At 40.2% G+C, this 12,836-nt stretch overlaps 1 protein-coding gene across 1 annotated transcript in view; it reads right to left on the bottom strand.

Annotated features, from left to right (window-relative positions):
- The window catches only part of CACHD1 (cache domain containing 1), a 75,154-nt gene that overhangs the window by 32,937 nt on the left and 29,381 nt on the right, over positions 1–12,836 (bottom strand). Inside the window, exons 4-6 of the mRNA XM_009319826.1 lie at positions 4,743–4,869; positions 2,438–2,582; positions 568–784 (exon numbers count right to left, since the gene is read on the bottom strand). Coding sequence (XP_009318101.1) covers positions 568–784; positions 2,438–2,582; positions 4,743–4,869 — 489 coding nt within the window. The remainder of the gene's footprint in view (positions 1–567; positions 785–2,437; positions 2,583–4,742; positions 4,870–12,836) is intronic.

The raw sequence follows: 12,836 nt of genomic DNA, 5'->3' as shown, positions 1-12,836 counted from the left end.
CTCGGAAATGGGAAGGAGAAAGCCCATAATGCATACATCAAAATTCAGGAGGATATTCTTAGATGAAGGAAAATTTAGCCCAGCCAACCTCACATTCCATAAAATATCACCCATAATTGGTATTCTCAAAAAACCCTTTCCCCTGAGAAGCAAGGGCCACTTCTGTAGGATTCCAGTTAGGCAGATTACCCACACATGTATGTTTTAGCAAGAAGTCAATGAACCTGCAGTAAGAGCAATTTTCATTAAAAGGACCTCCCCACACACATTTGGAAAATAATTTAGCTATCAGGCAATCCAATCCTGCAATTTCATCTTATAGGCCAAAAGAAAGGAAAGTCAGCAAGTGAAATAACTTAAAAGGGAATGGCCACATTCAACAGTCACTCATGCAGATTCCAGACCAAGTAAATGCTACTTAATAAAAACTGCTCCCCCCCCCCCCCCCAGTTTTTTTTGAATATTCAAGACACTACAATCCTTCGGCGTCTGTCAAAGTGAGAATCTCAAATAAGAAAACATTTGCAAGCCTCAGAAATAATCAGGACTGCACAACAAGAGACTTACTTCCTTGGAGTTTTGTGCCATTGTTCGTATTTCGTATCAACTGGAAAGCCTTTTGAAATCCCACTGCATGCTGCGTAGGGCTATCAGATGACTTTATACTGCTAACGAAGGTGGACATCTTTCTTTTTGTCTCACTAGTGGCAGGAGACAGAAACGTCTTATAGCACTGATCCAGCGAGCAGGTTCTTACTGTGTCTGCCACGGTTAACACAGAGATCTTGAAAGAGAAGAAACTATATTGGATTACCTTACCATTTATAATTCTTTATGCACCGATATAGAAAACACAATGATAAGACAACTGAAGAGATTCCGTGGATTTAAAATTCAATTGTTAAAAAATAAATGCTTGAGGCATAAATCCATCAAATTTGAAAAGGATTAGACTTACGGTGATTTCAAGAAAAAGAGACTTCAGTCTTTGTTTCTCAGACGAAGTCAGCTTCACTCTGCTCGTACATAATAGTTAATACACTGTTCTGGACAGAAGCCTAAGTGAACTAGAGGTAACTGAAAACAAAATCAGCAGACAGCATTTTCAGGAAAGCCTTGAGTGCCTATAGAAAAGTGGAGTGCATACAGAAAATGAAAAAAAACCCCAACCCCTCTAAGAACTTTTCACAGGCAAAGCATTATGTTGTTTTAATGTTTCAGTCAAAGCAAGCCAATCTACCATCAATTTTTATCCTGTAAATAAGTTAAGGCATGTAGTGGTAACACGTGCATTAATATACACATAACATACCAGTCTTATTAAATGAGTGGCATACTTTATTATAAATTATGACTGATGCAAGACAGTCATAGAATAAAGCAGTAATTATATACCCGTATAACAGGTTTCATAACCACTGAGCTACTGACCAAGTAATAGATGTCTTAAATATAATTTCTTCATTACAGGCCTATATTAAGACAAATACTTTTGACACTTAAATTTAAGTACTATTAATTCTGCTAAACTATAAGCATTATTATACTGTATTAAAACTCTCTAAAAGCACAGAAGTTAGAAGTGTTTTTCCCATACTATTAATGAGAAGACTTAAGGCAAAGATTATAATCAGTTGTCCTTCAACTTGATTTGACTGAAACTCCCTTCCTATTAAAAAAAACCAAAAAACCCAAGCAGAAAGAATGATCAAGGTCCTACTAACAGAGAATTACTGAAAGTAAAGACCAAACTGGGGACTGCTTGTGGTCCTACAGAAGTAACTTATGGGGCCCTGGTTGTAATCCGTACTTAAAAAAATTACAGGTTAAGTGACTTTCTCATTGTCAGGTAGAGTATCTCTGGTAGAGCAAGAAATAAAATCCAGATTTCTCAGCCCTTTGCTTTAGCCTCTCCTTGCTGGTATCATGGTTGTCTGGGAATCTTCCAAACACTAATTATGTTTCAGCTCACCCCAGTATAGCAGTAGAATAAATAATTTCCATTTTCACGAGCAAAAAAGACAGCCTCAGAGGTAAAACTGTTCAAAAGGTAAAGTTATTCAAAGCAATCTAGAACTTCAGAAGTCGTCAAGCTCGGAGCAGTGTTCTGCTAATTGCACACCGTATCACACTGCTGACCATCACCTAAAGTCTCTGCCAAGATGAAGGAGCCTTTAAACATTACTCAGAAACAAGATTTTGCCTTAGATCAGTGGTTTTCACTTTTTTTTTCAGCCTGTGGATCCCCAAATGTTTCCCCTGCAGTAATACAGGCTTCCAAAAGTGAGTTCAAGTCTTCATCACCCATTAGAGGTAGACCACAGATCCCCATGAGTCCATGGACCACAAGTTAAAAACACTGCTTTGGATGAAAATTTAAAACATTGAGCATGGTTAAAACCAATGAAAATATGCTCATTCCTTGGAGACAACTTACCTTATCGTGTTCATCTATAGAGCTCAGAATAACCTGAGCAGCATCTTTGGCAATCTGAAGCTGCGTGTCTGTGACCGAAGCCCCATGGTCCACAATGACAACGATATGCTTGGACTGAGGTCGAACAGTAGAAACATAGACAGGCCTGAAGGAGAACAAAACCCAAACCACTGTCATGAGTCATCTTGTAATTTCCACTAAAACGTTTACAAGTGAAACCAGTTGAGAATTAAAAACAAAAACACCCCATGAAGAAACAATGAATTATAACAGGAATTTTTGCCTTTATGAAAACTTCTACTAGGAAAGACCAGCTGAGAATCTGAACATACAGAAGAGGCTCTCACTTTCGCTCTCTGATTTTTTAACCCAAATCAGCTGTCAGATCCTTCTCCCTCTGTCACAGCAACTGCTTTCAGCTAGGAATAAACAACTTTGCTGATGCAGCAGCAGAGTTTGGGATTACTGTTTGCAGCAGCTCACATCAAGTTTTGGATTAAGTGTTGACAAGCAAGAAATGCCTCACGATAAACGTTGGGTGCCGGGAACCTTACTCACATGTAAAAGTAAGTGCAATAGTGGGTATTTGCTGGTTACATGACAAGTAAAAACCTGTGCAACTGTGCAGAGTTGCATTAGCATAGGGTGGTTGGTTTGTTGTAATAAGGGAAGGCTTCTGGCCAAGAAAGGGTTTTCTCCTGGTGCCCTGGAATGCATTTCACATGGGTTGTGCTCCACAACCCCTTGGGTCTGCACAGTTTTAAAACCCATGGCCAATCTGAGTTAAGTCCGGTGAAGGTTCTTGGTGCTGCCATGTATTTGTTTGTGCTAACATCAAAAAAACTATTTTCAGTGAAGCGGTACTCAGATCCAGTTCAATATTGTGAGAGACGTGTGAAAGATTTCACAAGCTCTCGTGCCAAGGTTTCAACCTGGAACAAATTAGGAAGGTCTTCACCAAGGAGGAAGAATTAAAAAAAGACAGGACTCTCTTCCCTCTTTAGTCCAGACCCAAAACTAGTTAGACTCAAGTGTGAGTTTCGGGATCTAAATTCTATTATATCAAAGGCAGCCACAGAAACCTTGTTAAGAGTAAAGGAAATGCAGAAGATTTTAGACAAGCCACTGCAATAAACAACTGGCACAAATCAGTTCATAATTGTAAAACAGCCTGCAGCTCTACACTGGTATTAATACCTAAAACTTAAATAGGGCCTTTGATCTTCGAAGCTCTTGAGTATTAACTAATTAATTCATCCAAACTACCCTCTGAAGTAAATATTAGCAGAAAGATATCCCTTATTTAGCCATGGAGAAACTGCGACCAAGACTAAGTGATCTGGATGAAATCGCCAATGGTTTTAGTGTCAAAATTCTGATGAAGACTGGGGTACCCCCAGCTCTCACGTCTTCAGACCACACCATTCCAAGACCACAGAAAACTTAATCAAGCCCAGACACTTCATGCTTTGATGACACATAGAAGATAACATCTGTAAACATTTGATTGCTCAACACTGACAGGTAACCAAAACACTTCTCAGTCTCTGTACACTCAGCTACGTAGAATTTAGCTAGATTGATTAACTGGTACAATTAGCTAATGTGTGACCAGAGATACTAAAGCCACTGCACTTTCTTAGAACATTCCACTCTTGAGTCTTTATCAGTCCCACAGTACTGACAGCAAAAGCTAGGGAAAAAATACTGCACTGCAACTGCTTTGCTTCATGCCTACAGAACAGGAATATTGCCCTGTGCAGGAAAACCCTGTCACCATTTGATCCTTTTTTCCACAGTTTTTTTAGTAGAAACAGAAAGTTTCCACCATTGCTGCTTCCCTGCTATCCACAATGCGCCACTTGAACCTTGGGTGGAGATTGGAAAAATGCTCCTACTTATGCTCTTTCCAGTCTCTCATCCTTCCGCCCCCCTCCCCAAAGTGATGCACCTGCCAAATCAGTAGAATACATGTTCACTACTTCATTAACGGAGGTCAAGTATGAGTCAAATACAAGACAAATTTTGCCTATGGGATGACCTACAATTTACAAGTTACTGCTATTTACAGCTTATTTGATTTGGGAGAGGTGAGGAACCTGTACCTGATTTTATTTTACATTTGAGTTTCTTAAAAGTGAAAACTCATGCTTTAAAAAACAAACCTAAGAAAACCCAAGGGACCCCATTAAAGTTACTCATGAATGTTGTCGTCTTGGCAAAGCGTAACGCTGAAATGAAATCAATGCTTGAAGAATCCAATTTTAGTGCTTTGCCCACTAAATTGTAAGGAGACAAATCATACCTGCTGCGGTGTTCATAGCTGCCTTTGCACCGGAACTTGTGGGCTGGGAAAACGGTGAAAATGCCTTCTTCTGAGCTGAAATACTGCCATTTAATTCCTGGGTTGGACTTCAGATTATCAGCAAGAACTGAAGGTTGCAGAGGAAAAACAAAAAACAAAGAGTTACAAAGGGAGGTCAAACTTGGAGGTATGTTTATGCAAGGCCTCTCTCGTATGTGCTTGGAGAATAATAACCAAGGTCCCAAGACCAACTACAAGTAGCTCTATTTGAGGATTGATAGATCTTCACGTCTGATTTGCAAACAGTTAAAGTCTTTTGGAAACTTAACACTGGACTTGACAGATTTTGTTTAATATGTGATGACAATTCCTGAATCTCTGAAGTATAGCTGCAACCCAAGAAGCCAAGGCAGGAGCAAGGAAGGAAGAGATTAAAGCAATTATATATAATATGTATACATACATACATTTACATGTAATGATAAACACATTGTCCACATAGTTTTCATAAAGAAAAAAAACCCTGATGTTAAAAAAATCATGTGTTCTTTATATTGAAATAACTCCAAAATATTAAGTAGGTTTGCTGCTTACAGCTCTGTAACCCAATCTGTTAACATTACCTATTCTGACATCTGTTTAAAAATGTCTATATGAACATTTAGCAAAAACAGTTTTACATGCAAATGTGGTTCAAGGAAAAACTCACCGTACAGAAATAGTTGAAAAGGTTAAAAAAAAAAAAAGGCATTTTTCCTCTTTGTTCATTGTGCTCTCCTGTTTGTGTAAGGGTAGATAGGTTCAGCTCCCACTCTCGGGACTCAGGAATTTCCCCAAGTTTCTCATTATCCCTGTGCCATCATTAGCAAGGCTGTGGGCCCCTCATGTACTGCTTGTTAGGGGAAACAGCCACTTTTCAGGGAAAACACAGCATCTTCCCTCAAACAGGTATGCTGTGGCCACACAAAAGCGCTACCTGGTGGGTGGTGGCTCCATGCTGGTTCCACCCATCCCCACTGTGAGCATCTCCACCAGATGGCACTTTCAAGATCATAAAATTCAGAAAGAACGATAATAACAGTTCTTAGCAGCTATATCGCAACTTTCCTCCAAGTCTCTCAGAAAGTCCTCTGTGGCAGGTGATTATTACTCATTGCATGGACAAAAAGTGAAGAACAAAGAAGGTAAACGACATGTTCCCAAGTTGTGCAGTCAAGCAGGAACTGAGCTCAGAATATAACCGTAGGGTACAGATCTCAAACCCTCCTGAAGTTTATGGGCCACGTTAATTCTCTTTAAAATGTGCTTACTCTCCTATTAAAATAATCTTTAAGGAAGCGCTGCTTAACACTAACAATAAAAGTCTTTCTAAAGATATAGCTTAGTGATATTAACAAAACTGACTACATTAGTAAAAAACACAAAACACCACCAAAACCAGCAACCCCAGGGCCGAGACTGCACTAATAACTTATAAAGATATTTAATACACCAAGCTAAACCAACCGAGTGTACAGATATTACAGAAATCCCAAGCACTCAGAGCCCAGGTGGTGACAATTGTGTTTGAATCACCCGAGGCAGAGGCAGCACTGGGATTTCTGCCTCACAGTGCAATGGAAACGTCCTAGCTGCAACCCAGCGTGTGCACCTCGACTGCTCTCCCTGCAAGCCTGGCGAGATGAAGGGATCGGCGCCCATCCCATGCATTTGCTAGCTTTGCCACACCAGTGACATTAGGCAGCCGTAGGTTTGCTGAGTCCCTTAAAGCAAGAGGAAAAACGATCCCAGGAGAGAGGGAACGGAAAGTCATTAGCATGGGAGGCACAAACCCTCACATCACCACAGCAGAAACAGGGTTATATTCCACTTGGGGCAAATCACCATCTCTGCTTGCAGCAAACTGAAAATAAAAACTTGAACATTTGAATTCTTTAGTTTTTACTTAACAGTTAAAATGGATCATATCAGCTTAAAATGCATTTAAAAAAAAAAAAAAAAGTATTTTCTTGCCATTTCTCCTTTCATGTTCTTTGATTATAAAACTTGCCAGAACTGGCAGATGGCAGCTCTGATTTACAGTGCTTCACCTTTTGCTGAGCATTTGCTTTTGGTATTTCCCTTAGGATTGACACTGAAAATAGGCCAGACATTTTCATCTCCTGAATCTCAGTCATTATCAAATATGCCAATATTTGGGTTGGAGATCACTGCAAGGCACATTTCAAACCTTAGCCAGACATTCTACGACAAAATACCCAAGTAGAGTACAGTTTAAGTTCAACATCCTCAACAGTTTAGCACTTTCTCAAGTTTCCCAGACTGGCTGCAGCCACGATGTTCTCTCCACATTCAGCTCAGCATAATTACCCTGTAAAAAACACTATCTTGGGGGTTTTCCCCCCCCTTTTGCCACAGTTTTTTTATATTTCCACAGTGCCTAGAAGTCCCAGTAGAAGTCCTGGCTGCACCTTGCTGGACTCTCTACAAAGATGCAGCTTTGCATGATTGTGGCTTTGAAGAATTTGGACAAGATGAGGAGGAAGACCAAGGAAGAAACGAGAGCAAGACATTAACTGGTTGATGAGGGTTTTCCCAGTGCGTTAATGACCGAGTTGGGGACCAGAACTACACTCTGCTCACACCTCTCACTTTCTTATCCTTCTCCAAAAAATACCAATTCAACCCCAACAAGGATGTCAAAGCTTGCGTCTCCCTCTCCTCTGTGCATAGGTAAAATCAACCTGGTGATACTCTTGGGAGCAGGAATCTTTTTCTCAGGAATTTTCACACCTTCAAAGAAACTTTTGTTTGTTTCACTCAAGTTCCCCCTCAATTTCTCTTAAGTCCTTGTTTTGGTTTTACACCTGATATGATACCAATTTAGCAGCGCCATTTCTGATTTGTACAAAGAGCAGGTTTCTTTGGTCACAGACAATGGTTTCTGTGTAGCAGGGACACAAAGCAATGTGAAATTTTAATATTGCCAAATTTAGGCACCACAGAAAACCTTAGGCAAAAATCAGTTTTAATTAAAAACAAAATAAACCTAACCCACACAGAGTTTCTAACTTTTATAGCTAGGACTACCAGAAATTCCTCTCCTCATCCCCCTTCAAAGCACCCATCCCCTTTTCCTCTCTGAAATCTTGTCTGGGAAAACCCAGATTCATTTCTGAACTCACTGAGGGTTTGGCAGCCTGACCCTTCAGAGAAGGTGCAGCACCGGTGCTCACAGCCCACACAAGCTCTCCTGCGTGGGAGCATGTTGCACGGCCACAGCTGTGGGAATCCAGGAAAGCATTTGATAACCCTTTATTAAGCTGCAGAGAGAAGCCTGGAAAAAAATCCTTTAAAAGTATCAAAACCTTGGAAGGAAAAAAAAAATCATAACTACTTAAAATTTTTTTTTAAACAACACTGTCTTTCAGCAGTGTATGACAATCAACATTATCCATTCCACTGCAATACAAAAAACTTAGAAAAAGCTAATACAATTACACTTTGACATAAATAAGGCCATCAAAGTCCAGGCACACCACCACTACGGCTGAACTGCTACTTCACGTGATTGCACTGCCTCGCAGGCAGGGAAGGAGAAGAGAGTATCAAACATTTAAATCCTTCTTTTTATGTCTAGCCACCAGGATTTCATAGTTCTGGGTGTACAGAACTATGTACAGCAAATGTTTCGTATAAAGAGGCTGAATTTCTGTATTTAAGTTTTTGTTATGGGTTACAGAACTTGAAAAATGTCTTTTCAAATCAGACATGTGAACACTCAGTTAAAGCCTGGATGAAATAACTTGTCCAGTTTAATTTCACCAACAGCATTAAAATAAAGGAGTTTACAGTTAAAAGGGTTTTCTTTTTAATCATTGCTGTATTAAAGATAAACTTCTCATTTCCACAAGGCCATGATTGGTATTTATTTCCCCATGGGAGTATCTGGATTTAAAAGTATTCATTGTCCCCATAAAACAATTGTTTTTGAACCTCAAACAAACTCCTTACAGACTCGGTGCCTCTCTCTGCTATTCCTCCTTTTCACAAAGTTCTGCTCATGTTTTCTTTCAGCTAGTATGTTAGTTCAATAATGCCTTCCCCAGAGACTACCAATTTTATCGTAACTCTTTGCCTTCCCCATCTCCTCCTGCTTTTTCCTGACCACAGCAGACAATCTCCCAGCAGATAAGCCATGGCTGAAAAATACATACCTTTTCTCTTTAAATGCACTTTTATTTTCCATCCACTAAAGCTGTAAGAATGCCCTGCAGATATTTCCTCATTTCTTGGTCCCTGCCAGGACACCCAGCAGATGCTCTTTTTTAGCCTAACCTCACTTACCCCAAACTTTCCACTCCCTCAGTTGCTTGCCTGTACTTTATTCTCACCTCCTCCTTCCAGCAAAGCCAGCCTCTGGACAGGTTACACAATCAGACGACCCCAACAAAAAATACACTGTAAGGCGAGCTGCCTGTCTAGCTTACAGCTAAAGCTAAGTTTGACAAAACTACACCCCTGACAGCACTAGCAGAAATGTGTGCAGGGCATCTCACTGGTACTCACTTTCTAGGCATCCGTATGCTTGACCAAGACCTGTGGTTCCCATTTTAACTCAAAAGCAATTTACTTTTCATTTTCTGGTCAGGTTCAAGTCATTTTTGTAAGTACAAGAAGGTTCCCATCTCCCTGTTCTAACACAAATCACAAAGTACTTTGCATTACTGAGTACATGTAAAGATTTTGCTTTTCTAAAATGAACATCACCATTAAATAAAGATCCAGCCTTAATATGATGCTACTTGGAGGAAGCTAAGAGTTCAAGTCTTATACATGCAGAAATCTTAGTGGTATCCCTTAATTCCAGGCACAGACTGGGGATATAAATGGCCAACTGGGAGCTGCCCATGAGCTATTGCCAAGTCACTCCGAAACCTCTTTCCCCTCCACTTACAATGCAGCACTATCTGACCCCAAATTCTGCTGCAGACAGAAAAAGTTGGAAAGTATTAACATGAGAGTATTTGAAATGATCATTCTAATTATAAATATCTCACAAGGCAAAAAGGACTTTTAGAAAGAAAGCTCTATGTGATAGAGTTTATAAAACTTCAAAGGGAATGCGATATGATAACACTTAGCACTTCTAGATACCACTTTACATCTTCAAAGCATAGTCAAATCATTAACTAATTAATCTTCAAAGAACAGCACAAACAGTCAGTGGGAAAAAAAAAAGGAACTACTGAACATAATTGCTCATTATAAAAGAGTTTCTTACAGTCCTCCTCTTTAGCGTTACATTTATTGAGCTGCAGACGTCACGGTTCTCACCCAGCAAAAAAAGTTTAATTTTCTACATACTGCAGTTCTTCTCTGACAAGTACCTCCATTAAAAATAATCATCATGAAGACACTTTAGTGTTCCCCAGAAACAGCAGCAGAAAGAAAATGTGTTTATTTTACAAGTAAAGACATTGTCTAACTCTCCAGACCTACAAATCTGATCCCGGATTTTGAGTCAAACTATATTCTGGGTCATGTGTTTTCACCAGAAATAAAAGGCTCTGCAGCTCAAACCCAATTAAAATTCTGCTGATGGCATGAGCCAGGACGGAGCCCAGCTCACTCATTGGGAGCTCTTTTGACTCTGAAGGGCAAAGAAGTAAAAAAACTTTCATTTTAAGGAATGAGCCCAGCTTCTTTGATTAAAAGGATTTGGAGCGGGGCCGGGTATTAGCTCATCTGCTCAAATCCTTCCCAACTATTTTAACTCACCCGAGCTATCAGTTAAAAGTATAGCAATGTAAGGAACATGACCAAGGCACTCCACATTTTAAATGATCAACACCTCAAATAAGGCACAGACAAAATTTAGTGAGCGACTTGGCACCATCTCTGCATATTGCCAGGGAAGAGCACTCTGCTAAAAATGCCTGACTTGAAAGAGAAATTTCGGCGCTTTGAAGGATGAGAAGGAGAAAGATTTACTGGTTCCTTGTTTATTCAGAAAGAAAAAAAACGAAGGAATCTGATAACATAATGCACTGGCTCTGGGTAAGATTTTGTCGTCTAATAAATAAAGGACTATTCATACCAGTGAGGACAGATCTCTTCATCTAACTAACTGAAGCCTGTGATTCCATCTGAAGAATAAAGACTCTCTCTTTATCTATTTTGTAGTAATGGCCAAAAGCAGTCCAAATGGAAAACTCAAGATAAAACAAAACCTTTTCACGACATTAAAAAAAAAAAGTCACCTAATATCAAGAAAAAAAAGTGGCAAAAGCATTATTTTTTAAGGGTTGAGAAAAGAGACACATACATCTATTTCTTTCTTCTTCTTTCCTTCCCCAAGATTGTTTATTTTCTCTTTATAGTATAAAAATCCAATAGAAAACTGCAAAAAAAAGTTCCTTATTTTTGAAAGTTTCATGAGCTACACTTACCCTTCTTAACACATTGTTCAGACTAGAAGCTGAGATTGTTGTCTGCACTGAGGGCTCTCCCAGGCTCTGCTCCTGTGGCTCGCCCGGAGTCTGCGGTGCAAATTCCATTCCCTTCCAACACCTACAACTTCGCCACTCTGATCCCACTTTCTTACGCTGTGCACAGAGCAGGCCAAGATTAACATTTAAAGAATTGAGATCGATGCCGAACACAGCAGAGCTTAAATTTATGTTTTGCCGAGAGCTTTTTATAGGCCGGATTATTTAAACTGCAAAACTCATGCTAGAAAAGAGATACTCATGGGAATTTTTTTTTACATTAAGAATGAAATGACCAACCCATTCGGGAAGACAACCTGGTTGATGGACAGGCCAGGCTGGTTTTGGAAACTGTGGGCAAACTAGAGAAGAGTACGGGAGGTCCTGTTTCTGGGCTGGAGGAGCAGAGGGCTTTTAAACCCTTTCTCTAGGAGGCTGATGCACTTGGGGTCCTCCCCATCACGCTGCATCCAGTGGGAAAGATGGTACGACGTGATTTTTGGGAAGCCGTGGCTTCCCATCCTGCCTTTAAGTCTAAACAAGCAAAGCAAGGCAGGAGAGAAAAAACACAATCAAAATACCCAGATGTACCAACAACTCTTAGGCTTTTTAGAGCAGAAAAATAATTCAGGCTGAAGTAGAGTCTGAATCCAAAGTGCAACAGATATTCCTCGGTAGCTCTACGTGAGGACACTTACAGGAGAAGTAAGAAAAATACGAGATTAGAGAAACTGTTTTCTTGTTTGATCTTCATCCTCTTTCAAAGGTGGTTTTAGTTTAGAGTAATGAATACACACATACAGATTTATTCAGAAACAGCTCCTGTGCAGACAAAGTGCTCTGTCCTAAGTGTATCCTCTAAGGCAAGTGGTTTCACAGAACTAGGTCACTGCAGAAATAAGAAAAAAATTAAGAGTTTTGAGAGACAGAGGACACTAAATAAGTACTTTTAAAAACCATTCCTAACCTGACAGCCATCTTCACAGCTGTAAGGATGCTGGTGCACTGACAGAACTCTGTCCTTCTCACCAAAACCGCTTCCCGGTCTGTTTATATCCCCAGTCTGTCTCAAGCCAACTATTGTCTTAGACCATGAACTCCTTTGGGCAGAGACTGCTTTTTTGGCACAACAGGTCGTGGCCCATGACTACATAAGCGAGAGCTTACAGATACCATCAACACAATACCCTCCACCCACAAAACAAACACCCAACCTCCTGCCCCTAAGCCTTCCCACATCCAGTTTATTCCAAAACCCAAATATTTCTGCAGCGATACAGGGACACTGCTTTGGACGTGGGCGATGTCCAGCTCCACACCAGCATTATTCTGCTCGACCCTCCTGACAGCAACCCTTCCCTGAAGCCACACCAGTGTCCTGTTCTGTGGCCGGGGTGGTGGAGCTCAAATGGTTTAGATGTTCTCAACTGAGGACCAGGAAAGGGAAGGTGGGAACCGACATCTCTCAGTCTTCCAAACACCTTTGCACAAGGAGGCGAGCACTAAAGGTATATCTTGTAGCTCACCTATAGAAAACTTATTTCACTATGTGTGTACCCAGTACCAACTTTTGTTTCTCAAATAAACCTGTTTCCATCTCATT

The sequence above is a fragment of the Pygoscelis adeliae genome, unplaced genomic scaffold (genome assembly GCF_000699105.1).
Source record: "Pygoscelis adeliae isolate BGI_AS28 unplaced genomic scaffold, ASM69910v1 Scaffold181, whole genome shotgun sequence".
Lineage (NCBI taxonomy): Eukaryota > Metazoa > Chordata > Aves > Sphenisciformes > Spheniscidae > Pygoscelis > Pygoscelis adeliae.
This window is presented reverse-complemented; position numbering and strand designations above follow the sequence as displayed.